At 45.1% G+C, this 26,650-nt stretch overlaps 1 protein-coding gene across 3 annotated transcripts in view; it reads left to right on the top strand.

The window, feature by feature from the left end:
* MARCHF4 (membrane associated ring-CH-type finger 4) overlaps positions 1-21,088 on the top strand; it is a 98,241-nt gene extending 77,153 nt beyond the window's left edge. For all 3 annotated transcript variants that reach the window (XM_035332142.1, XM_035332141.1, XM_035332143.1), the window contains one exon: positions 12,470-21,088. In XM_035332142.1, coding sequence (XP_035188033.1) covers positions 12,470-12,831 — 362 coding nt within the window. In that variant the 3' untranslated portion in view covers positions 12,832-21,088. The remainder of the gene's footprint in view (positions 1-12,469) is intronic.
* Positions 21,089-26,650: the final 5,562 nt, after the last annotated feature.

Raw genomic sequence — 26,650 nt, 5'->3', positions numbered from 1 at the left:
GTGCTGTGTAGTAAGGATGGAAAAAATCCTCAGATCTGTGCCAGGCTATGCTTTTCTGGCTGTTTTCTGCTCCTACCAGAGCCTCCATCCCAGCATACGTTACTCCTGGAGGTGAGAGGCTGTAGTCCATGGCAGGCCATTGTGGCCACAGCAAGTCAACTCTGTATCCAAAGATGGGACCGTAGTAGGGTCAACCCTTGTGCAGAATGGATGAGGTCTGTCCCCAGCTCTTTAGGGAGCCAAAACAGAGGTAAGAAGATATCAACATGAAGCCACATTAACCCAGCCCTGGGATCACTTCTTAAAGTAGTGACTAATTAGTTCTTCTCCTGAGGGTTGGCTACCTTACCAACACAGCCATCTTTCAGACCCAGACACAACAGCTCAGTGACAAAAATACTGCAAACAGGCCCACAGGTGATTTCAGGTCAAGGACTGCTGGTTTTCCTTACTAATAGGAAAAAGTCTTGGGTTGGCTAAATTTATTCAGTCTGGAAGTTGCTCCCTGAAGCAGTGCTTTTCTTTCCAAAGCAAAACCCACTGGTGACAGTCACAGCCTGAGTCTGTCTGCCCAGAGGCAGAGCTGGATCCACAATAAACGTATGACAATGCAATGAAATAATAGACCTTGCCCTTGTCCTCTTGGCTCCTAGTTCCTCTTGGCTTCCTTAGTTCTGAATAGTTAGTGGAGGAGTGCTTTGGTGACTGAAATAGTTGCAAGAGATACAGTGAGAGCGTACCCACTTTCCCTTACAGAATTTCATTTCCTATTCAAAATAGAGAGGGAGACATTAGTTCTGCCTTCAATAAGCAAATGTCCTATTTTGATCATTACTGAACAAAGCATTATGATTTGGCATTTAGAGATGACTGCTCATGCTGTGTATTTTAAATTCAGCATCAGAATTGGAATACATTAAAAAAAAATCAAGTCTAAATGAAACATTCTCATCTGTCTGAAAACATATATGTATACTACCATTCTGGGGGACAGCATGACTTTTTCAAGTCTTGCTCCAAGCTGGTGTGAAGCCAGATTTCAGAGCCCTATGCAAAAGAGTGCTGTTGCTCAGCTCTGCCATTAAAGAAATGTCCCAGGAATGTCTAAGGATACAGCATGACTGCAAAGGCAACACTTTGGTCAAAGCAACTTTAGCTATAGGATAAAAAGGTTCAGGATCTTGACCTGGAGGACTGACCACTGTGGCACAAATGTAGCATCCACGTCCTTGGACTTCTGTCAAGGGAATGTCTGGAAACCTGAAGATATAAGAGACCCATAAAATCACCAGGAGACCAGGGTGTGCATTTGGCCAGTGCTCTGTTCAATCCAGTTTGAAATAATTTTCTACTCCCCTCTTTTAAAGATCAAGTAGTACCTGTCGTGCGCACAACGTCCTTTCACGATGTGGGGTGTTGCCATCCCCTCCATTTTAAATCTGGGAAGAAAATAAAAACTACCAAAAGGGTCCATAAAATCCTAGCTATGAAGCAAGGTGGAGAAATTTTAAGAGAGCAGGGGGATATATGGGTAATGCCTCTAAGCCACATCCCTCCTGTACTGGCACAGTTATGGGTAGACTCACAAGTGAGGAATGCTGCTGGAGATGTATGATTCAGGAGCAGGAGTGTTCTGCTGGTGGAGCTCCAGTCTTTATTTATTTATTTGCTTTTTCCTAGAAGAGTCTCAGGTTTGTTTGTTTGTTTTTTTTGCTGCCTTCATAGCTACAGACTGTCCTTTAATCCCCTGCTTTATCGTGTGCTGTGAATTAAATACCACAGGAGTACAAGAGACCTTAAGGGCACAACATCCATTTTGCTGTAGCTGTCCACCGCCAGATGAGTTTACTGGAGTGCTTTTATTTATGGTTTGTCTATTTCCTAAGTAAGGATTATGTAGAGTTTTATTTTCCCCATTTTTTTGCTGTTATTTCTTGTTCTGTTTGTTTGTTTTGTCCAGGTTTTGAGGCAGGGAGTAAAAGTGCTAGTCTGGGCAGGGCAGGAGAAAGTTGTGGAGGTTGGTAGCTCATATGCTTAGAGCTGAAAATGCTGTGGCATTTCTAGAGCCATGGTGCTGCTGTGTGTGGTTCCCGGGGTCAGCCCAGCTCCTCTGCCACAGATGGCATCCTGCAGACAACCGATGTTGTTTTCCCATTGCAAACAAACCATGTGGGAGTGCTAAGTGAAAAGGAATTTCCTGTCCTTTGGACACCTTCCACTAGCTCCTAAATTTTGCCAGCCTTTCCTCATTTTGGGCCTTACCAGCTCAGCCCAAGAGGGACCAACCCATGTGTTGCAGAGGAACACAAGGCTGGGCAGTGGACATGATGGAAGATGACTGCCTGGGATGGAGGCACTACCTCTCAGAGAAGCATCTACCTGGCAGCCATGAAAGCTCTGTGCTGCTCCTACAACATATTGACCTCAGCTCCCACCAGCTCCCCAAGCCCCACAATAGACAGTCCCTACCTGTTCTCTCCATTCATTCCAATGGACAAAGTGTTCCTCCCGCAGCTACAAAGGCTGTGCGTGCGGGATGGGTTGCTCCTGCTTCTGAGGGGAACCTGCAGCATCCCCTGTGCACGGGGCTCACTGCTGCGTACATGTCCGAAAGGCGCCACACAAATACGACACGTTGCAGTGTCACGACCTGGAAATTGTCTCTTGCTATATGTACAGCTCAGCAGCATCCTGAAAAATCACAGTGCTGCCTGGGGGAGAAACTCTCCCAGCTGTCATACCAAGCCCTCCCATCAGTGCCTCAGGCGGATTTAATAAAAGAGCTGCCTCCTCTCCAGGAGGAAAGGAGGAAATGGCTGTGCCCCAGCACGGCATGGGGCGAGGTCTGCCACAATCGCTCACCTGGTGGAACAGCAACTGCGGTGACCTTCTGAGATGCCAGCGTGCTGGATCCTTCTCCCACCTAGCAGGGCTCTTGCTGAGTCTGGGGGTGGTGTTAATGGCTGTGCAGAGCTTGGGGCCTAGCGTAACCACCCAGGGGCCTGCTGCTCCTGTTGCTCTGCCAGATGGAGCGGAGGAGGCAGGGAAGGAGAAGGGCTCCTGCTGCCTTTGTGGGGTGTCCCGGCCCACCTGGGGATGAGGAAGCGATGAGGCAGAGCTGTCCTTGAACCCCAGCTTGCACGAGAGGAGCCAAGCCATACCAAGCACTAGGTTTGCTGGTTCATCAGCAACTGAAGGCTTGGGGGGCAGCCTGTTTGTGCTGCCAGTGACTGGAATGGGAAGAGTCCATACCTGCAGAAAATACCTCACCAAGAGAGCTGGGAGCAGCTTGTCTGCATACACTGGTGGAGCAACACACTCTGCATATTCTGCCCAGGCAACAGTTCTGGCCACGGGGGCCTCACTCCTTGAGGGGCTCTGGTTCAGTTTTGCCAGAGTTGTGGCCTATGTGACCTGCAGGGAGCCAAGCGTGAGAAACGTGTTACAGCAAATACAGTTAAAGGGTGATGGGGAGAAGAATGAGAATTTTTTTCCCCAGGCCCACGGGCTCCATGATGTTGAGTGACTGACAGCAGTGAACAGGGCCTGGCCATGCAGCCACCCCCAGTTCTGCTCAGCCAAAGCACAGCTCAGCCATGTGCATATTTAATCAGTTCTCTAGGTATTAAAAAATGTGCATGGAGAATGACTGATAATAAAGTGCCTGATTATAATCAGCTTTTTTTTTTTTTTTTCCATATGCTAAGCATTCACCCAACCTCGAACCTTTATGAGTACGTTTTCAGTGTATGCTGTGTATCTTTCAATACCGGACATTTCCCAGCTTGCACACCCTCCTTGTGTAGTTCCAGCAATATTCAGAGCACAACTTTGCTAGACATCCTGAGGACTAGAAGTATTCTGCTCACTGGGCCAGTGCCTTGAAACTACCAGAAATATCTGAAACATGGCACCAGAGGTCCCAGGCCATCCATTACCTGGACTTCTCCTGTATTCAGAGTAGACTGTCCACTAAGCTCTTGAAACATGCTGTGGACAAAATTTATGTTTTGGAAAACAGAGGTGAGAGTTATGAAGGAATCTATCCATCATACTGGATTTTGCCTGAAAGCAAAGAATCCCTGAAAATCTGAATGTAGCAGCAGTTTGTGTGAAAAGTGACTGTGCGATGAAAGCATTCCTGAGCTGAAGAAATCTATGATGTGATGATAATGGACTCCAGAAAAGCAGCGGCAGCAGCCTCAGGGGACCAGAGCAGGGAGTGTCTCTTGGGAAGAGAATCTGAAGGATAAAAGAGCTGTGAACAGCTCGCAGTTGCCAAAAGGGATGATACTAAAGGCACAACAGCAAACTGCCTGTGCAGGGGAAAGCTCAGAAGCGTGGGAAGAGAGCACTGAGGCTGCATCAGGAGCTCTTTGAGGACCCAAAATCAGAAACTGAAAACACAAAAAGGCAGAGAGAAGAGCCTGCAACTAATGGCGAGTCTCTAGGAATCACAGAGCCATGGGGAGCAGTCAGACCTGAGCCTTAGAGTGACCGTTCAGACAGAGAAACGGCAGTAAGAAATGGGTCCATAAGCGTATGCTAAGACAAGTCTTAGAGCTCAATATTTGATGCAAAAAAGGCCAAACATTAAATGTTGCCTTTGTCGCAGTCTTCAAAACTTAACTAAAATAATTTTAATGAGGACAAAGGAGCCCAGGGCGGAATCAGAAAAGAACAGACTCAAAAACATGTAGAGGAGTTTGCTGTGTCCTTGTCATCACATCCTAATGAACTTCAGAGGAAGCTGCAGGAGCAATCTCTGACCCATGAACATTTTATCCTCATGAACTCAGGGAGGATGCAGGAGGTGCCAGGCAGCTGGGGAAATGCAAGCAGAGTACCTAGCTTTAAATATAACCTCTATCATTAAAGAAGGTGTGAACAGAAAATCATACAAGTAAAGGGCAAATTGGTTTAACTGATTCATAGAAAGATGCTGGAAGAAATCATTAACTGATCAATTGATGAGAAAGAAAGTATAACCTCGTCTAATTTGGGAGGATAACTCTCCTGGTGGCTAAGGAGGAAGCAGTGGTTTGATATCCCATGACTTGGGCAACATTTTAGATGTTTGCCTTCAGATTCTCCTAAATAAAACAGAGAAGTGTGATTTAGATTATAAAACTGTAAAGCAGATGTACAACCAATTGAAAAACTGCCTTTATAGTAGTTGTCAGTGTTGTACTATAAACTGGAAATGCATTTCAGTTAGGACTGTTTTGGACTCTACTCTCTTCATTATTTTTATTAATAGCTTAGATAATGAAATAGAAAGTGCTGTTATAAAATTTGCAGATGACACCAGGCTTGGAAAGGCTGCAAGCACTCTGGAGGATCAGATCAGAATTTGAAATGATCTTGCCAAATTGGAGAAATCAACAAGATGAAATTTAATAAAGAGAAGTGCAAAGTGCTACCCTTAGGAAGGAGAAATCAAAATCCTAAACACAAGCTGGGCCAGGCAGTCACTGCCAGAGACAGTGATGCTGTGACAAGACATCAGTTTGTTTCGTCAGGGTACTGAAACGAAGGCAGGGTTACATTATTATTCTGCACCTTTGCTCTGAGGACTGCACCCTCTTCAGGACCTTACTTGCAGAAAAGGGGGATGTGGTGGTTTTACTTGGGTGGGCGGCCGAGCTCCACCACAACCACTCTCTCACTCCCCCTCCTCAAAGAGGAGTGGGGAGAAAATATGATGAAAGGGGCTCAAGGGTTGAGATAAGGACGAGGAGATTGCACAGTAATTATCGTGATGGGCAAAACATACTCAGCATAGGGAGACAGTAAGATTTATTGCCTATCACTAACAAGCTAGAGAAGTGAGAAACAAAGGAAAGAAACCAAAAGCACCTTCCCCCCCCCATTCACCCTCTTCCACCTCCTCCCCCTGAGCAGCACAGGGGAATGGGGGTTATGGTCAGTCTATAGCAATTCTTCTCTGCCACTCCTTCTCGGTCACTCTCGTCCCCTGTGCTGTGGGGTCCCTCCCACGGGATGCAGTCCTTGCTGAACTGATCCAGCGTGGGCTTCCCACAGGCAGCAGCTCTTCAAGAACTGCTCCAGATATGGGTCCGTACCACGGGGTCCATCCCTCGGGAGCACACTGCTCCAACCTGGGTCCCCCATGGGCAGCAGCTCCTGCCAGGTCACCTGCTCCTGCGTGGGCTCCTCGCCACGGCCTAAAGGTCCGGCCCAGAATCTGCTCCGGCAGGCAGGGGTCTTCCACAGGCCGCAGTCTCCATCGGTGCAGGTCCACCTGCTCCACCTTGGTCTCCTCCACGGGCTGCAGCATGGAACCCTGCTCCACCGTGGTACTCCATGGGCTGCAGGGGGACATCCTGCTTCACCATGGTCCTCACCACAGGCCGCAGGGGACTTCTGCTCCAGCACCTGGAGCACCTCTCCCCTTCCTTCTTCACTGACCTTGGTGCCTGCAAGGCTGTTCCTCACTCCTCTCACTCTCCCAGCTGCTGTGAGACGCAGCGTTTTTTTTCCCTGTCTTAAATCTGCTCTCACAGATACACAAAACACCATCACTTATTGGCTCAGCTCTGGTCGCAGTGGGGCCCTTACCAAACATGGGGCAGCTTCTAGATCCTTCTCACAGAAGCCACCCCTATGGCCCCCTGCTACCAAACCCTTGCCACGTAAACTCACTACAGGGGACAAACTGAAAAGATTCTGGAGACGATAAACAGGAATGAGGAGAGGGCAGAAATTACTTGATTCCCCATGTGGTGAACTCTGATATTCACATCTTCCATCCCAAATCCACCCAAGTGCAGAGTCCCACTGATGCCATGACATTACTTTCAAGGATAAATGTACCTCTCCCCACTCTCTGGTTTGCCTGCTTCCCCAGTGCCTGCTGAGCACAGCTCTGCAGCTTAGAGTCTTGGGGCTTTACGGATGTTAGGTTGTTCAAAGAACTTGTCAGATTCAGCTGGAACGGTCCCTGACTCAATGTAGAGGGATAACAGATACTAGATGCCCCTTTCCCAGCCCATATTTCCAGGGAAGGGTCCCTCTGGCTCTTTTTTCCAGGTTTATCACCAAGGGCTATCTTGCACCCTTAATGAGGGATAAAATACAGGGGATTGCACTGAAAAGTAATACGGACTGGGAGGTCCGTATTCTGGTCTGCTGGGAGCTTGGTGACTCATCTCCCATGTACCACGAACTTGTGAAGTTGACAGGAGGCAGAGATTCATTGCTATTTCTAAAGTGCTTTTGTAACGGAGCTATCTCATGGAGACTACGAGAAATTGGGGTGTGGAGGGCCAGCCTAACTTGAGCAAATGCAGAGCTCAGAGCAAAAGTCAGTGCACTTTACTGTAGTACACTAGAAACCTATAATGAGGGAACGTAACTGAGCCTAAAGAGACCATCTGTGGCTGGGCACGTCCCCACAGAGCCCATCAGGGAAAAGTCACTCTCCTGGCTTTGTTTTTACACCAGTCCTTGTGTGGTTGGCCACTGCTGGAGGCAGGATGCTACCGTAGGCAGACCCCTTCTCTGAACTAGTACAGCCACTTTACTGCTATTAGGGGAAGATAAAAGGAGGATAAGGATGGAGCATGTAGGATGAGATAAAGGCAAAGAGATAAGTGAAGGCTGAGCTGCAGGAGCTTTGGAAACAAAGGTGGGGGAATTTGAAATTGCCACAAGATGAAAGAATGCAGAGAAAGGGAGTGAAGGGTTAGTGTATGCAATGATGTCAACAGAGGGAAAGCCCGGCAATGAAAGCCTTCTCTCCCAGGAGGATTGGTTTGCCTTGGCCTGAGCCATCACTGCTGTGGATGCAAATATTAAGCTTTGATCACAGGTGCCATAATCTTCCCCTGACACCCAGCAATGAAAGGAACAGAAACAGGCAAAAGCATGGCAGCTTTCTGGCGGAGGTGAAACTGCGTTTTGTAAGGAAACTGAAGGGCAGAAGAGCAGCTGATGGTGGAAATGAGGTTTCCACCTTTTCATAAAGCCCCTGCCCTATGCTCACACAGCAGGGCAGGGCTTTATGTGAAGCAGGACAGAGTAACTGGCTAGAACGGGCTGTGATTTTTGTTCCTTTAGATGAGTGACAGGGCAAGTGTAAAGTACTACACCGTCTGCAGAAACCTTGTCTTCATGGTTTCTCAGTGGCAAACAGGAGAAACAGTTTCTGCCCCAAGAATTTACCTGTCTCTTTCAAGAAAATGCATGGCAAGTGTTGAAATGAGAGGAAGGCTAATTAGAAGCTGAACATCCTGGAGAAAAGATTGCTTGGTGGTAGAGGCTGACAGTGTGCACAGGGTGACTGCTTGTCATTTCTGGGAAGCTGCTGCTCCAAAGCTCTTTTAAATTGAAGGCTCACAGCCACTCAGGTTAATCTCATGGGATGATGGTACGTCAGCTGATGCCCCCTTGCCCATCCAGAGGCACTAATCCTGGTCTCTTCACATCTATTTTATGCCCGTGCTCTGCCAGCAGCCCCTCTGGCTACCGAGGGCCTCTCTCTTGACCAGTCTTGTCACTGATGGCCACGCTTCTCTGTCCCAATTAACCCCAGAAGACAAAGGGACACCTGCAGACAGTTCATGTGTCCTCCCTCAGCACCATGAATACTTTTCTTACTTGCATGAAGGCTGCCCCCATGAATCATGACATGGGCAGGTATCGCAAGGCTCAGAGAAACCCTACAGTGATCAGCCTTACCTCTGGGCCATGGTACTCACCATGGTCACACTCCCCTTTTCAAATCTTGCATGTTAAGCATGCAGAAGCTCAGGGTTAGCTGTGGTGATCGGTAGAACATGGAAATTGAACTGCTTTCACCAGTGCTTGCTCTGTTGCAGACTGCAACTTGATCACCTGGGGAAAAAAAAAAAAGAAAAAAAAAGAAAAAAAAAAAAAAAAGGCAGAGACACCAGTCAGATCTCTGCATGAGAAAATGGGAATGAGAACAGTACATCTTCAGTGCCCATGTTCTCTAGGAGCTTCATTCCACCACCACCACAAAAAGGGAGTTCATGCACCAGGCAACAATCTGGACCAACATGGATTTGTGTGAAACTCACAGAGATTTTCCTTCTTAAGAGGCTGTCTTTCACATAGGATGTGTTGAGAACAGATTTTGTGGAGCAGAAAAGGGAAAGATAAACTTGGGAGAAGTGGAAAAGGATTAGGACGCAACTGGCAATACATCTAAAATTCTCATATAGACATTTCTGAGTGCATAGAATTATAGAATTGCTGGGTTGGAAGGGACCTTAAAGATCATCCAATTCCAACCCCCTGCCATGGGCAAGGACACCTCCCCAGCTTTCCTGTAGGCCCCCTTTAGGTACAGGCTTAGGAGTGGGATGGACTAAGGTTTCTCTCCTCCATCAACTATAGTTTAAAGCCCTAGTTGAAAGAAGGGAAATTCAGAAAGGGAGAAGTTCACACCAACCTGCTATGTTCCTTGCATATAGAGGATTTGGCTTATGGAAAAATTGCTTCTAGCTGGTTGCTTCCAGTTGCATACAGTTCTTCCTGAAGGATTTTCCACTTACGTCTGGCCTTAAATTGAAAAGATTCAGCTCTGTTAACCAGATTGAACCTTGAGGGAGGGGTGTTCCTGGAAGAGGGTACACACAGCTGAACATAGGAATTCCAATCCTAATTTAACTCAGGCAGACAAAATTTGTTTCAATGGGAGCATTGAAACCTTCCTGCAGGTTGATATAAGCTGATGGACTCTTGCTTAATCTTAGCATTCACTGTTGCAAATGAATCACTGTTACTTCCACCTCCCTGCCCACCCCTCTGCTTGGTTCCTTTTTAATTTTACAGCTTCATGAGCTTGACACTGGGAAATCGATAAGTAATTTAAAGCCCCGTAAATACAGAGGGAAACAAGTTATTTTGTACTTTTATAAATATTTTGAAACCAAAATTATCTAAGAAAACAGGTGCTCAGTTGACTCAGCAACCCATCCATCAGCATCACACAGTTAATTGCATAAGATCATAAACATTTATAATTAGAAGGCAAACAAACAAGAATTTTATAAACAGCCCTCTTGAATCAGGCTGTGCATTAAATATTTGTGATAAGGTAATTAAGAATAGATTTACAATCCTGGCTCAGTGTTTAATACTTCAGAGAATGGATTTGATTCTATGGAGGATGTTCTACAGCCAAGGAGAAAATATTTGATTTTGGTTCTTTTATCCAAGGCTTAAAGAGGTCTGAAAGAAACATTGGCTCTCTCATTGATCAGACTGGAATTTCATTCATTACAGATCAGACAGCTCATTTAAATATGTGTCTAATGTCCCTTGCCTTGGACCAATCCACTTTAGGCCTGCTTCAAAGCTGTCTCCTTGGCTAGATCTGTAGGCTTTCCCTAAGTCCCGCTTTTTATGGTCATGCTTTGATCAGATGTCACAATTCTCAACCATGTTCCAAAGCAGGGAGGAAAAAACAATTTTTTCTGTGATGACATCAGGCTATTGTATCAGTTTATGAAAAATTCACATCACTACAGGACTACACCTGCATAATTTCAGTGGTCTGTTGGAACCGGACTAGAGATCTCTTTTGTACTATAAGCCTGTTTTAGTACACACCTACATTCCCTGTCCCAGAATATCCAGGCTTCAATACTTCAATTCATGGAGTTTCTTCAGCAGCCAGTAAGGAGACTCAGCACCCTATTAAGACGAATGTGAGAGTCTCACTGAAGCTAATCTGTGATCAAGTCAGCAAGGTTTCTAATTATGCTTAGAATCAGAAAGGCTAGAAACTCGGATTGCAGTGAACCTGGAACTTACGTTCAGTAAAATCAAGTGTAGAAACTAGGTGGCTGAGAAACTAGGTGGCTGCACTCCATCAGTGAGTAAAGGGGAGGTCAGCCCTAAGTGTAAGATGACCTTCAGATTTTATTATTTTTTTATACAGAACAGGTTTGTTCCAGTAGTCAGCTGTCATCAGAAATGACAACAGTCTGGAAAAGCTGGGTGGAGGGTAAAGCCCTAACATTTGCTTTATCAGAAATAGCAGTAAACGACTTTATGCTGTGGTGACCAGCATCACCCCTCACTGGTCAAGGCACCCTCCTCATTTTCACATTTGTATTTATACTCCTGGAACAAGTAGGCAAGAGAGCTGCTCTTCCTGGAAATGTTTCTAATAATCCTGATGCTGACCAAGAATGGTGAAGCCATCACTATTAGGAAAAATTAAATTATTTGTGTGCTAACTCAGCAAGTACATGCCCTATCTGCTGGTCAAGCTTCAGTTACATGGGACTCAAAGACACTTTCCTAACAGACAGACTGCTGCAGAACCAGCACACCCAGACCCCCTCATTCTGCATAAATCCCATTCTCCACTAAAGCTTATTAATTACATTACAGTGTGTCAGCTAAGCCAGTCTACAGGAGGAGTTGCAGCTTCGCTCAGCCTCAGTGGGTAAGAACAACACAGCGCTGCAGGTGCTGCTGTTTCCATTGCATTCAAAGGGCCAAAGCCTGGTAGTTTGAAAATAACACAGCTTAATAGTCAAATAATGTCATCTTCAAAACAACTTTGACCATTATCTAACCCTTCCAGCCCTCTTTCAAGTGTGGGGAGGATGACAGAGAGCTCTGGGAGTTGAGCTAACTGCTAGGTGGAAGGGCTTGAGCTGTTCATTCTCTTCCAAATGCGAAGACCACTAGAAGGCAAGTGGTCTTCCCAAAGCCTGGCTGCCACCCCAGAGATACCAGCTCTGCTACATGCAGGTGGGTGACAGGACAGAAGCATTCTCTGCGTACTCAGAGCAGACACTGTGTGAGCTCATCTGCACTTTCTTTCAAGAGTACTGTTTTCTCTCCTTGGAAGCAATAACATACGATGAGGTGCCTGGTTTGCCAACGAGCAGATGTTTGCACAGGATGACAAACCGCTTACATGTACAGGCTGCCCCTTGTTGTGTTTTGTTGCCGTCTCTGGCCCCCATGTGCGTGTCTGCTCCGCTGCTGCGCGTGTGGGGAGATGTGGTCTGTGCCCGCTCGTGACGTTGGTGCAGCAGACGTCACCAGCACGTCAGCTCCAGCTACACCCCCTCCAAGCACACGCCGCTAGCTCGGTGAATCATGCCTATGCAGCGTGCAAAACTAGCCCAGCGATGGATAAACCTCGGGCATTTATTGGTAAACAGACACTGTTTTTGCTGTAGGAGCATAACTCACTCTGCTGCATTTAAGACCTGTTTATTGATTGCTGAGATAAAGCTGTAATCCTTTTAATTCAAGGGAAAAGGGATCCAGCCGAGCAGGAGCACCGGTGCTCTGCCAGTCAGTAATTAAAAACATGATTTATCACTGAATATACACTGGCGAAGGGAGAACTGAGCTAACCAGCTAGCTAGAGGGCACGATGCTGGGGTAGGTTTATGGTTCTTGCTAAAGTTTTGTTCTGTTTTATGTTTATTTCTTTCCCCCTTCCCTCCAGGTCTAATAATACACGAAGGGCCCTCGGTTTACCGGATTTTTAAACGGTGGCAGGCGGTCAATCAGCAGTGGAAAGTGCTGAACTATGACAAAACAAAGGACATGGAGGAGCAAAAAACAGGGACCAGGACAAATCAGCGCCCCTCCTCCCAAACCACCCACTCGTCCTCCACTGGTGGTACAGCCACTAACTCCGCTCCAGCCGACAGCGGGGCCCGGGCTGCCGGCCAAGCCACAGGCACCCTCTCTGACCACCACTGTGCTTACACCATCCTGCATATACTCAGCCACCTGAGGCCTCACGAACAGAGGAGTCAGTCTAGTAGTAACAGAGAGCTCGTCATGAGGGTCACGACGGTCTGAGCCGAGGAATTCAGGAGGCCTTAACACGGAGCAGAGGAGACAAAGAACTCATAACGCAGAGGAGCATGGTGTGCCTTTTTCTTTCTCTTCCTTTTTTTTTTTTTTTTTCTCCTTTTTCTGTTCCTTCTTTTCTTTTTCGGTAACTGCACAAGATATAAGAGGCGGCACCTGGCCAGCTGAGGAAAAAGCAGGTGGAGGGAAAGCTGCACACTCATGCTAAAGAGGTTAATGTTTTCCAGCCAGTTAAAAAAAAAAAAAATACAAAAACAAAACAAAAAAACACAAATCACACACAAAAAAAAAAAAAAGAAAAAAAAACAACAACAACAACAAAACAAGTGCAATACAGACTAAAAACTGAGTAGGCAGAGTTCTGGGGAAGCAGAGGAACAGACGGTTTAGCATGTCTTACAAACCCTATTACCTGGAATAGGTAACGCTCTGTACACACACCCCATGCACACACACACGCACACACACACGCACACACGTGTGAGTTTTACAAAAACAAGGAGGGGAATGAAATATTTGGAGTAGTTTTTTTCCAGACTGTGATTAACCAGGGCTATGAGTTGTTTTGTTCATGAGTCACTATGGAATCTTGTTTGATTTACCATAGGATTTCTGAAGTGAAATGGCTAGGAACGTTTCAGTAGTGATTTACAGATTTGAATCATCTCGCCAAGAAAATGCAACAAAACCCAGGTGTGCCCAAATTTCACCAAAACAAAAATCCTGATTTTTCATAATGTTCCTGACAAAGGGTTTGTGAGGGTGGAGTTGGGAGGGGGGGAGGGCGTTCCATGACCTTTATTCAACGTATAGGCATTTCTGGCAAATTTTGTACAAACTCTCCACAGGTGTTTCAAGCACAAGGACTAGTGTGATTTATGCCTTCATAACCCCAAATCCAGCATCCAAATCGTCCCACTCACGCACATCATTTTCCATGCAGACATCCCAGGTTAATTTCCTTCCATTTCACTCCAGTCACAAGAAGCTGACCCACCTCCAGGGGTTTCTACTACTTTGCTGATTCAGACACTCATACATCTGAGATGTACATTTTTTTTCCAGTGTCTTTATCCCTGCCGCTCAATTTGTAACAGTCTCACTCAGTCATGTAGGCTGAGCCTTTCACATCCAGTTTGTTTATTACAGAGTCTATTCCGTTCAATCATTCAACAGAGAGTTAGTCTGAAGAGGGAGCACAGTTGCTGATGGAATATATAACACTTCTAATAAGTCTCCTTCTCTGGGATATGTCCACGAAGGTACTGGTTGCTCTTCAGGAACATTCTCTTTCAATGCACAATGGCTGAATCATTTGTGGATATTAAAGGGACACTGTCAAGTACTTTTTAAATAGTTTTTAGGGTTTGGGCTTTTTTTACTCTCCATTGTTTGTAATATTCTCTTACAATCTTGAAAATAAAATTTCTTTCCCTACTGATATTGTTCTTTTCCATTTGGGCATGTAGTGTTCTCTCTATTCACCCCATTCCTTGCACCATCCCTGTCCTTCTCTCCGCCTCTCATCTGCAACAGGAAGAAATCCATGTTACCGATTTCCTGCTCACTGTCCTCACTCCATGGAGGGTAACTCCCAGCTATACCGGGTTGAGCCATTTTGCCACAAATCAAGTGTAAGAGTAGGAAACTTAAAAATACAGAGATCAGCTAACTGAGGAGCAACAGTTCAGCAATCCCAAAACAATGAGCCTGCAGCAAGCAAGCCTGAATCCAGCCCTCCCCAAAATTACTATAAGGACTTCAGCCAAGCTGCATCAGTTCTGCAGAAGCACTGAGCAATGTTGCACAATGGCTGTGTCTGACTGCCCTTCGTCGTTGTACCAGCACCTCTCACAGCTTTTCCTGGAGCCATGGCAAATGCAAGTCACCAGCTCCTTTGGCAGCTAGGCTGTCATGGGCCAGGTGTTTCTGGACTGGTCTCAAACTTTAACCTCCAGGTTTGAACATACCAGCCATTCTGCAATGTTGAAGATGGAGGTTAACGTCTTAAGGCAGGTCATTTTTTTCATCTAGATTACTTGACAGTGTCCCTTTGAATATCAGAATGCAACAGAACAGGTACTTCTCTGGCAGAGAGTGTGGGAGGTGAAACACCAGCCAAGAAAGCTGACTTACTGAGGACCAATGTGAACAGCATGGTTTCTGAGGCCACTGTATCTTTATCTGACCAACCTTATTTATTATCTACCAAAGAGTGCTTTTGGCTGAGGTGAGGGAAGAGATGGTGGTGGGAGGAGGGAGAGGGAAGGGGCAATTCTGATCATCTGTAAAAGCAGCTACCCCTAGACTGAAAGTGTTGCAGTGAATGGTCTCTGGAAGAACCGCTTCTTATCCACAGTAGAGAGAAACCTGGTCAAAGGAAGCAAACTTAACAGCCTCTTGCCCCCATGCCTGTCCTGGAAACTGTGGTCATTCCCAGAGACAGGTAATTGTGGTGGTTTTGGGAAGGGGGAGGCATACACCAATGAAGAGAAGGCTGTCAGACAATGTTGTTTCCCTCCCTGTCCTCCACTTGTTTAATATGGAGAAGTCAAATTCCTTTAATTTGGCAAACGGCTAAAAGTTTATAAAGTTAGAAGCACAACTGCCATGAAGGAGTGGTGTGATCTAGTGATCTGATCACACAGGACTCTGCATACTCTCGCTCCAGCTCTGCCACCGACTCTGTAGCCTTGGGCTGTTTGGCTCAGTCCCCCACCCACACAAAGGGGGAATAACAATACGTACCTACCTCACAGGGGTGTTGTGAGAATCCACGTTCAAGCCTGCTGAAGTGCTAAGTCATGTGCGTGCCACAGGTAGTCCCGAGGCGCGTGGTTGGGGGTGAGCAGCACTGCCCTTTTGCTGGTTACAGTCTGAATCGCTCAGCAGGAGTCCCACGGGCCCTCTCCTGCTTGGAGATCCTCCTTGATCCGAAGCGGAGGGTGTCGTCCGAGTGCCCTCTCCTCCATTGCATGACATTTTAAGCAGCTGTGAGGTGCAGGGTAGAGACCAACATGAAGTCCTACTTGACCAGGGATTTGCTACAACGTTTTCTATATCTGTGGGGTTTGTTGTTTTGGTTTTTCCATATATTGTGCTTAGAAATAAACTTTCCACTTAGGGCTGGCGGTTCGGGGTCTCTTCTGTTGCATGGCAATGTATACAAGTCTTATTGTCTGTCTTACTGTGCAAATGATCCCGCAGCCCAATTTCAAAGATGGGTATGGTCTGAGCCTTTTCATAGCGGCAGAAGACTCAAAAGCCTGTCTAGATTGTTTAATATTTAAACACCACTATGAACTTGTCAATTGTATGTGTTCTGTGCAATACGAAGCATGTCATTACCTGGCTTGATGGGCAGAGGGGCTAAAGGAAGGTCAAAAGTTGTTCAAAGAGCTTCATACACATGCCAGCTTGGAGCCGAAGGGCTGCCACCAGCAAAGCAAACTTGGTGAAGCCATTGCAAACTGTTTTTAGGACAGTTTATTCCAGAACAAGGTCATTCCAAGTTTATGAACTTCTAGGCTGCCAGCCTGAGGGAACAAGTGCAAATTTAGTGTGGGGTTTGGCCTTTGGGATTTTCTTTTTTAATACTCCCCAAAGAATTGATGGCAGAAATACCGATGAGGATCTCTTCCTTCCATAGCACAGTTCTCGACTCCTACAACTTCCTTGTGCCATTCCCTTTGTGCTACTATGCAGGACTTTAAAAGATGCAAATTGAGATAGTACACTCCTAAGACATGCAAAATTCATTGCGTATCAGAGGATTCTAGCAGACAGAAGAGATGAGGTGGGCCTATGTTACACATCTCTATTCTTCACCCACATCTTTCCTCCAGTCTTGTCTGCTGGGTTCCTGAAGAAATTTTATCTGTATTTTGTTACAGAGCAGCCACATCAGCTTCCACCGACAAAGCTTGCTGAGTTTGGCAGCTGTTTCTCCCACTGGAGAAAAATTCCAGGTCCTATCACTGTGGAGACCCCTCAGTTCTTAGGCTTTGTGGTCCTCCAACACCACTTGGGGTGGAGGACTATGTTCAGCCATCATCAGAAGTTGTACGTGTGTGGTCCTGCTCATTCTTGTGATTTCTGCTAGTCTCCTGATTTTACATCTATTTTGACAGGTCTTTCTGCTCTTCTAGTTATGCTCTTCTGAGATATTTTACTCTATGTCAGTTCTCACTGCTGTTCTCACCTATTACATCAGTGCTGGCCTCCAGCTTTCACAGCTTTCCTATTCTTGCCATGCCCTTTCTTGCTAGATATCCACTACCAAGTCCTGACCCTCTTCCTCTGTGCCTGCAACGGCTCAAGCATATGCACCAAGGGTGACCAGAAAACATTGGGACCATTAAGATTCTGTATCAATAGTCAGGTTCAATAAGAGTCACTCAGTCCTCTTTGGTATATATTCGCTTTGCCAATCTTAGTGCTTGCTGTTAATTGGCTGCCACAGAAGACCATAATACCAGCAAAATCCGTACACCCAGCTAACTCTTGGTTTCTGATTTCAAATATCAGAAGTGATGGGCTGTTTTTCAAGTAAATCAGGTGTGTTCCCTGTTGTGGTTCCCTGAACAAGGTGCTGTAGAAGTTAATGTCCTACCTGACCATGATGGATGACCCAAGGAAAGAACAAGTCAGCAGCATAGTTTTGAGCAAATGGATGTGTCAGCAGCCCACTGCATTTTCACTTGGGGAGACAAGGAAAATACTGGTCATATTTGCCAGTTCCCTAACGCTGCTCAAAGCACTTATATCTGGCAGCAGTAAAACATCAGAACCAACACCTGTACGTGGAGGAAATCCTGAAGATTTTCCAGCTCTGAAGGCTACCCTGCCCACATCTGGTGGGCAGTCATTCAAACTTCGTCTCTGTGTTTTCCTCAAGAGAAAAACGATCACTTTGACTAAGCTAAGCACTACTACTCCTCAGTGAAGGAGCAGGCTGCATCATTAGCATTTCCACCCTGAGGATCATCCACCAGGACTCCTATACATCTCCTTGTGAGAACACAAAGCCAGAAAACCTATTCCTTTCCCTTACTGTTATCTGTCAGTCAAGCACTTAGAGGGAAAATTCCTGCAGTAATTGACTCAACAGCAGTACAATTGCCTTAGTGGCAGGGTATCCTAACCTTCTCTTCGCTATTCACCTAACTTATAACTCCCCATTCTTGAGCCAACAGACTCCTCACTCCCTCTGTTATCCCTAAACTCCAGCTCTAGAGATCCCCAACCAGACACAGACGCAGGATTCCTTACAGACTTGCTTTAAAGTCTCACTTCATCCTTCATGCATTCAGACAAGCAAATTAATTTCATTGACAGACAATGACAAATTTGATTCCTGAGAGGAAAAATCAGTGTAGGAACTTACTGCGTTGACCTTCACCTCCCCTTCCACATTGAGGGATGTACAGGGAAAATATCAATTGGCTTTCATACGACAGCAATGAGCTGCTAGCTCTAGGACCATTTCCCTCAATAATGCAAGCCTGACATGCTGCCGTTACTGAAGGCAGTCTTTGATCTCACATCTATCATGCTGGATACAAGGAGAACAGAATCTGACACTTCAGTGCTGTTTACACAAACATCAAAAAATAGCTTAGTTCATTATTCAAATTACCTCCAGGTCAGTGGGTGAATTTCTCCTTTGATGAAAGAATGATGTTTTCTCTTCCAGAGACGGAATTGCAAGATAAAATATATGTACACATATACGTATATATTTATAAATGTTATGCTGCAAACAGAAATAAAAGAAAGAGGAAAACAAATAAACCTGAAAGAATACTTAACTGTATTGGAAAAGTCTTGACAGGAGCTAGGGAGTTACTGTCTGGAAAGTACTATGTATGACTTGACTTCAGGCAAAGAGAATACAGAAGAGTGATATGTTTTTAAGGAATCTCTGGCCTGCCTCTGGTTCATCTTCGTTATTGTATAGCATTTAATTAGCGCAGAAGTACGTGGAAAACAGATGCTCAGCTCCAGCAGTGGGAAACAGACTGAAGACTCCTCAAACTTATCTGAGCCATACTCAAACAAGCACAATGATGCAAAAGCACAAGCACCTGTCATCAAAAATGTTTGACAAGAGATGGATTTCCAGACAGATACCAGGACCCAGAGATAAATTATCTTCCAAGCTACATTGACCACATTTTTCTTAACTTGTTTACTTCCTATTGTTACCCCATTTTTTCAAGCACCTTGGGTAAAAGATGAAAAAAAAAAAAGAAAAAAAAAACATTGATACCCATGACATAAAGAATTAAATAACAGCAGAAAAGAGGTACTAAGGTGAGATGCTTCTTTATATATTATGTTGTGCATCAAGATGTGCTTTGCCACACAGAATTAGTTTCTTGCTTGCTAAAAGAAAGTCTGAGTGATTGAGTCTGCTCATAATCAAGGAGCCTTCCTAGAGCATGACCTTCTATAGGGGACCACAGGTTCCCTCTGGATAGGATAGCCAGCATCATTCAGAGGTGTTTTGCTTCCTCTTGTTCCCTTCTTTGGCAGGAAGACAACCTGTTTGCTACTACATCACATCTACACCATGTGAGCTGGCGTCTGTGGGCTCAAACATTGCATGAAGGTCAGGCATATCATTTGTGCATGGTCACTGGCAACTGGTCAAGAAAGCTTTTTTCCAAGAGGGAGAAGGCTGCTGTTAGCAGGTCACTGTTGGGCAGCAGGAACATTTATCACCTTATATCAGTTTTGGTATCAACAATAACAAGAATGGCAATGCCCATTTTACCCTCGCAAGTGCCCTATCTCATCCTTCACAGTTCAAGGTGGTGGCTCTCCTTTATCGCTCTTCCTTACAAGACACCTTTCCTTTAAAATCTAGCTTGCCACATTTTTCTGGAAGTTTTTCCACTGCACATTACAGAGGTTCAGGTTAGTCCTTTTTCCCAGAAGGACAGACAGACTTCTACCTAACCCACCTGATCTTCTTTCCTAACTACAGAGACAAAAAAATGATGTTCTCTAACAGTTGGTCTCAGTATCTGTGTTCCCTTTCCCTCACTACTCCCTAATCTTTGCTTTCCCTTGGAAAGGGGTGATTCATTGCTACTAAATGGCACAGCATCTCTTTGAGATGGGAGCATGGACAGCCCTTCTCCTCCTTGCTGAGCTAAGAGGCACACAAACCTTCCTCCACTTCCCTCTAGGCTGGTGCGGCCAGCAGAACCCTTATTCGGAGTTCAGCTTCTTGACCCAGAAGAGCAAACGCTTTCAAACATTTCCTTCACTGCTGTAGAGCTGTGGAATAATGGCAAGGGGAATCTTTTGTTTCTTAGCCTCAGGGTAACTAGAGTGGATGATGTACCTGAGCCAAAAACACGGTGAAGACAAAGCACTTGTATTTTGGATGGTGATAAAACTGGGTGAGGTTTGCCCAGATGAGAGAGGAGCAAGAATTTTTGTCAGATTTATATGGCAGCAAAAGAAAATGGCCTTGTCCCTAATGTTTTTAGCTCATACACATCAGCTCTCCATTATAAACAAACCCTCTGCAGGCAAAGCAGGCCAGGCTTAGGGAGAAAATCTTCCTCATACCAGAAGCACAACCAGCCCATAGCTATGCATCAACCCCTTCAGGACTTTTGCCCCAGCGAGGCTGAGAGTAAGAAGGGAGGTAGCTAATGGGAGTGGCAAAAACACTTCCCTGGATCGTCATCCCCAGTGGGCACAGTCCCCAGTAGGCTAATTCGACATCTCATCACACGAGCCCCCTTTGAAATCACTCCTAAGGACTATGGACTGATCCTTCACTACTGCAGGGTCTGCCCAGGAGAGAAAGCAGTGTTTCTGCATGGATCTCCAAGGTCTTGGTAGGGTCCCAAGCTGGGCCTAGAACAAATCCCCGTGCCCACTGAGGGATGAGATGGGTCAGTGGTGTAACCGTGCAGAAATGCTCTCATTGAGATTGAGACTTTCCACAAAGATGTCTGTGGGGTTGGGGGGGAGGGGGGGGCTGCTTTTGTTCAGGGCAGGAAACACGGGGAAGGGAAGGCTGCAGTGTCTGAAATAATCAGCCACAAGGGAGGGGTTGACTGAGAGGAATGACCATGTCAACTGTGTTACTGTCCCGTCATTCTCCTGAACGCAGAATGGAAACTTCCAAGTGCTCTTCATGAGCTTACGTTTATTAGAAAACTATTCCTGGGTGTTTAAGGTTGTTTTCTAATGAAAATATACATAATAATAAAAAAAAAAAGGCAAATGAAAGACTCTTGTTAATCTTTTCCTCTCCTTCTCTGTTAGCCTGTAACACACTGTGAAACTTACCTCCTCCTTTGTTTACTGCCATTCCTGGTCAATAAAACTTCTTTCTTTCTTGTCACGATCTGCACAGGGCCCTATGCAGTAAGCTTTCATCTTCTGCCTACACATCAGAGATCAAGACTTCATGTAAATGAATTTGGGAGAAAAACAAACAAACAAAAAAAAACTGTGGCTTGCCATACACGGTACAACATGTTAGCACTTTGATTTACTATTTGTTTACAGCATTAAACAGCTAAAAATATTTACCAAACATTACTATAAGGTTCATGTGTAGTGCCTTCCCTACATGCAAGGGAGAAGCTCAAGGCAAGTGAGGTAAGTTCATGCAGCACTGAAGAAAATGCTGCTGTTTTCTGAATACCTGCTCTAGTGTGCTACGTCCTTCCTGGGGACAATACAGAATGGCCCTTGACAACAAGCATCTCCCATCTAAACAGTACTGCAGCTGCAGCTAGCCCTTACTCCACAGCTGTATCATCTACAAATTGTTGTGTGAGCTTCAAAACACAGGAAAGATTTTGGCATTGTCTACTAAAAGCTTTGAGCATCACTTTTTTTTTTAGCTGATGTGCCCAGAAGCCCATTGCAACCAGCTGCACGCTCTTCCTCGTGGCAGGAGAAAGGCAGGGGCAGCTTTTCATCAGTCAGACACAGGGCTCACAAAAGACACACACACACAGCTCTGAAAACTCTTCTTCTGCTGAAGGGTCACAGAGCTTTCTCATGGTTGGACACATAAGGATTCTGCCCTGGAGAGGCTGACAGACTCTCTTCCTCGTTCTTTTCCTGGAAACCAGATAAGCTCATTTTTTCTATTTTTTTTTTAACATACATATACACGTCTGTCCCCATAAGTGTTTAGAAATACACAGAGAGAAGGGAACAAAAAGAGAAAAAGGAATGGACAAGACAAAGAGCTGACTGGAAAGAAAGAGCTCTACTAATCAGAAAGCAGAAACATAGGGAGGACAGTAGAAACAAGGGAAGGGAATATGACAACAGGAGCAGGCACTGGGGGAGAAGATCAGGAGCAAGGACAGGACCGGCAGAGAGAAGGGAGGAGCATGGTGTGAAGCAGCTGGTGGCAACTATTGATCACTGCAGCAACAACACCGATGGTTTGGAGAAAAAGAGGGCATGACAGGCTCTAGAGGATCCTTGAGGAAAGGAAAAAGGATCTATAAAACAGTGGTAGACTGGACTTCGAGTTCTGCCCTGCCTGCATTTCTATGAGTTCAGGACTAAAGCTGGGTCTTTTACACATTGCAGCCTGGTTTGTTCTATTCTGTGCACACAGATGCATAGTTTAAAAAAAATAAATAAATTTATATGGCCTGCACCTGCTCAGACCAAAATTAACTTTCTACACCAGCCAGCCAGAGATATGCTGAATTGTAGTAGTTGTAACACACTGGGATTTCAGAAGAACTGGAATAGTGAAATGCCGTTTTGCTCTAAAGAAGGTCTTCTGTAAAAGGAGGTTTTAGTGACACTGCAGCCTGGATTCCCTCGCACACAGACAGGAGTGTTGCCAAAACATTGGAATCTGAGCTCAAGCTGCAAAATTCACAGCAGAATTGTAAAAATCACAGGCTTGAGAGTAAAAAGAATTTCAGGCAAGGTGGTAGCAGGAAGAGGTTTTAACCACAGGGAATTTGAAACTATTTTGGTTTGGATATGGGTAAAAGTTTCAAAAAGTCTATCCTACAGTGAACATAGGTGCAAGGAGGATATATTTACCTAAATCTTAAAGATAAAATAATTTGTTTGGGGAATTTCAAGAAGTGAACAACGGTGTCTCCCTGCAGAAATTACTGGTCAGTTCCAGATGTGATATAACTGCCTTCTGCTCCATGTCCAGAAGAGGATGGAAAACTGGAGATCTGCAATCTCAATGATAAAACTCCAAAAGTAATGTAGGTCTATCAGACATCTAATGTATTAATTTTGAAAGATCACAACTTCATTATGTCACTAAAATCTTGTCACTCTTTGGAGCAGTCTCAGATTTGAGCACAATGGATCATTTCCAAGGTTACAAGCAGAGGGAGGCTAAATCACCTCACTAGATTCCCACTGTCACATACAATCCGCATGCTTGTCCTTTCCATTTGGATTAGTTTTAGGTGAAAGATGCCAGATGTGGAATAGTTTCCAATCACAGCACATAGAATGACCCTGGAACCTACATCTGTCCTCAGTCTCCAGAAACCACTCCAATGAGTTGAGTAATGCTTGGGTTGTACACACAGGGAACATATTTCAACCTACCTCTAGAGGCATGCAACCTAGGTATCTACAGCTACATCTCAACCAACTTTATATTCATCTAAAGGCCACTTGTCAAATTCTAAGCTGTTTTTGTAATCTTCAGAGAAAAATAGGAACCTCCTAGGAATTATTCATCCCAATTGTATTCAGCACCAAACTGCCTACACAGTTGTCTAGTATGATTTGAGATGCTCGACTGGCCTCCAGTGTTTCAATTTTAAATTGACACCCAACTCTAAAGTTAGGAACAGAGCACCCACCCCTCTTTTGTGTGGACTGGGGAGCCAGCAGTCAAATTAGTTGTCTTTTCCCCTGACTTTATTAATCGCAGGAAATAAGTTAAGTTATTAATCATATTAATCATAGACCAACTTAGTAGGTTAGGCTGCCCAGGCTGCATACAAGATGTGGTCCCTGAAACACTGGTTTATTCAATCATCTTACTTAAAAAAGGAGAAGGAAGGCTAAGGGATTTGTGAGGCGCTCTTACCATCCACAGATTCCAAACACCAAATATCTTAGCCATGCAGTTAATTGTGCTTGCAGCCCCAGAAATGTTTTCTGGAGGAAAAAATAAATAAATAAAAGCTACGAAACACACACACACACACACCAAAAAAAGCCCTCTATAGGTATGGGTTAGGGCCCTCAAATTACTGCTACCTTCTAGGCCTGAATTCTACAGGAATTCACACAAAGGGGAAAACCAGCATTTCTTAAACAGCAAACTCTGCAAGACTGTGAAGGAGACCTGGCAAAAAGCTGTTATCTAAACAGCCAGGCAGCTGGTTCTGTGACTGCCACAATTTGTGGCTTGTGATACTGCGGAGAGCTCTAAACGTTACAGTGCATCTTGTATCAGAAGCATCTTTCAGAGCTTTGGGGAACTGCTTGTTTGCTTGTTTAAAGACTACAGTACAGAAAAAATAATAAAAAAAAAAAAGTCTGACAAAACAGAGAAGGATGGTTGAGAGATGGCGAACACTCAGTCAGAACGGAATAAGTACAGCCACTACAGCCACCCTATTCAGCTAACAGGCCTGATGGAAAACATGGCCTCGTGGAAAGGAGAGCACCTGGATTAGAACCCCTCCCTGGAAATGTTTAACTAAAGCATTTGCCTTGTAGTCAAAGCAAACAAGAAGCATACAGGGATGCGCTGAGGCTTCAAAAGACTGTTTGCAAGGTTGAAGGGTATCAGGGGATAAACACACCAAAATTATGAATGCCCATTTTATTATCCAAAGTAACAAAGTATCCTATAAAAGGCAACTGGGCCACATCCCCACACAACAAGCAATGATGATTACTGACCACACCGAACTAGTAGGCAACATCCCTTAAACAAGGAAAAAGACCTTCATGTTTTGCAGGGACAGCCCCACAGCCAGAAGATATTCCTTGTATTGCCTCTCTCATCTATGCAAGCAGCAGGGCTCCTCTCTTGTCACTTGACCATGACGTCTCAGTCTCCCCTTGGGGAGAGCCAAGACTCCATGTTCTTCTGCACAGCAGGGGCAGACCTCACTAGCTCCCAATTAGCACTCCATCCCCACCAAAAATGGGCCTCAGGGCCTGAGCTCATAAGCACTGTCACCTGTGCTAGCATCACATTTGCACTTCAGTTGAGCAGTAAAGGGGACCAGCGATCCTATTCCCTTTCCTGGGCTTGATTTGAACCCATCACGATAGGCTGAGAGTACACCCCATAGGGTATTTGAAATATTCATCGTGCATCTCTAAGCATGCTGTTTCAGAGCACGTGTAAAAACAGAACAAAACAAAAAACATTACCTCTCCAGAAAAAAAGTCCACTGTTTCTTTCATATCTGTCTCCACAGTCCTTTCACACTTTTCTCTGGGTCTGTGGTGGCATTTGCTGCTGCTACCAAGTTGCACATGATTATGTAATGCAACTATCTAGCATTTTGATTTAATCAGCTAGGGAAAAAAAAATGTTCCAAATTCTATTAATAACTGGCAGTCAGCTCCCTCCCTCCCGCCCTCCCCAAATTCCCACAGAAAGAGGATCACAGACAGATCCCTGCAAGCACAAACTAGCAGCCTGACTGGATCAATACCATCTGTGGATCCAATTTTGCAATGAATTCTGGGTAATTAATCTGCCAAGGGAAGGGAATCTTAATTAAGGAAAGCCAGGCTGTTCTTTTCCCAAATCTTTTGATTAACAAAGCCACAGGACTGGTTTGGCTGAGGATTTTTTTCTAAATTTTAATAGTTTTTTTTTGTTGTTCCTACTAAATGGTTTTGAAAACAACTGTGCAGGCAGTGGGAGAGTCTTCAAGCAGCAAAGGTATAAATTCTTTGCTTTGGCTTCTTGACATCATACTAAAGGCAAATGTTCTCATTATTTAGAATATGGCATCAGTGCTAGGGAAAAGCACCGGCTTCACATCTTGGGTGGACAGTGTCATGGAGAGGCTGCCCCACTGTCATGTAAAGTAGCCTCAGCTGGGCTAAGGCTGGGTTCTACTTCAAATTCCTCATTTCATCATGTGTACTAAGTATAACAACACATACACATATCCTAGTGTGCTTAATGTGCTCAGGACCTTCATCTGGTGCTAATGCTAACGGGCACAACATCACCTGAGTCCAAACTACTTTTATTCCTCAGGGCAACAGAGGCCAAAGGGTGCCACATCGAAACTGCCTATTGCTTCTGGCCCGTGTTAACTCTTGAAGCACATTGAGTACTCTGGGAGATATCCTGGGCGAAAAACCATGGCAAAAATTAAGCTAACAACTTTTCAAGGCAGCTCCAACTTCTGAGACTGTTCCCTAGCACTAATTCACTGGTACAGACAGAGCCTGCTTACCTTAGCATGTTTGTAAAATGGGAAACAAATGTCTTTATCTCATGGTGGTATTAAAATATTCACCATGAATCTTTAGGGTTCGCCATGAACATCCATTCATGGCAGAGGGCATGTCTCAAACCACTTTGGCACAGCACATTCAGAAAGACCGAGGAAACTCCCCCCAAAGGAGGGTTATCCCCCAAAGCAAGGGCTTTGTCAGCTGCAAGCAAAACTCTCCTGCAGCAATTTGCACATCCAGTTCTGACAGCCTAAGAACGTGTCTTCTTTTTATTTTCCCCAAGATAAGAAGGCTCGTCTGTGAAAAATGTGACAATTGATCATGTTTCTATCCTGACGTGGTGCAAAGAGCCAGGAGACCAGACAGCTCAAGGCACAGG

Source organism: Oxyura jamaicensis, chromosome 7 (assembly GCF_011077185.1).
Source record: "Oxyura jamaicensis isolate SHBP4307 breed ruddy duck chromosome 7, BPBGC_Ojam_1.0, whole genome shotgun sequence".
Lineage (NCBI taxonomy): Eukaryota > Metazoa > Chordata > Aves > Anseriformes > Anatidae > Oxyura > Oxyura jamaicensis.
The sequence above is the reverse complement of the archived record's forward strand: the minus strand, read 5'-3'. Positions and strand labels throughout refer to the sequence as shown.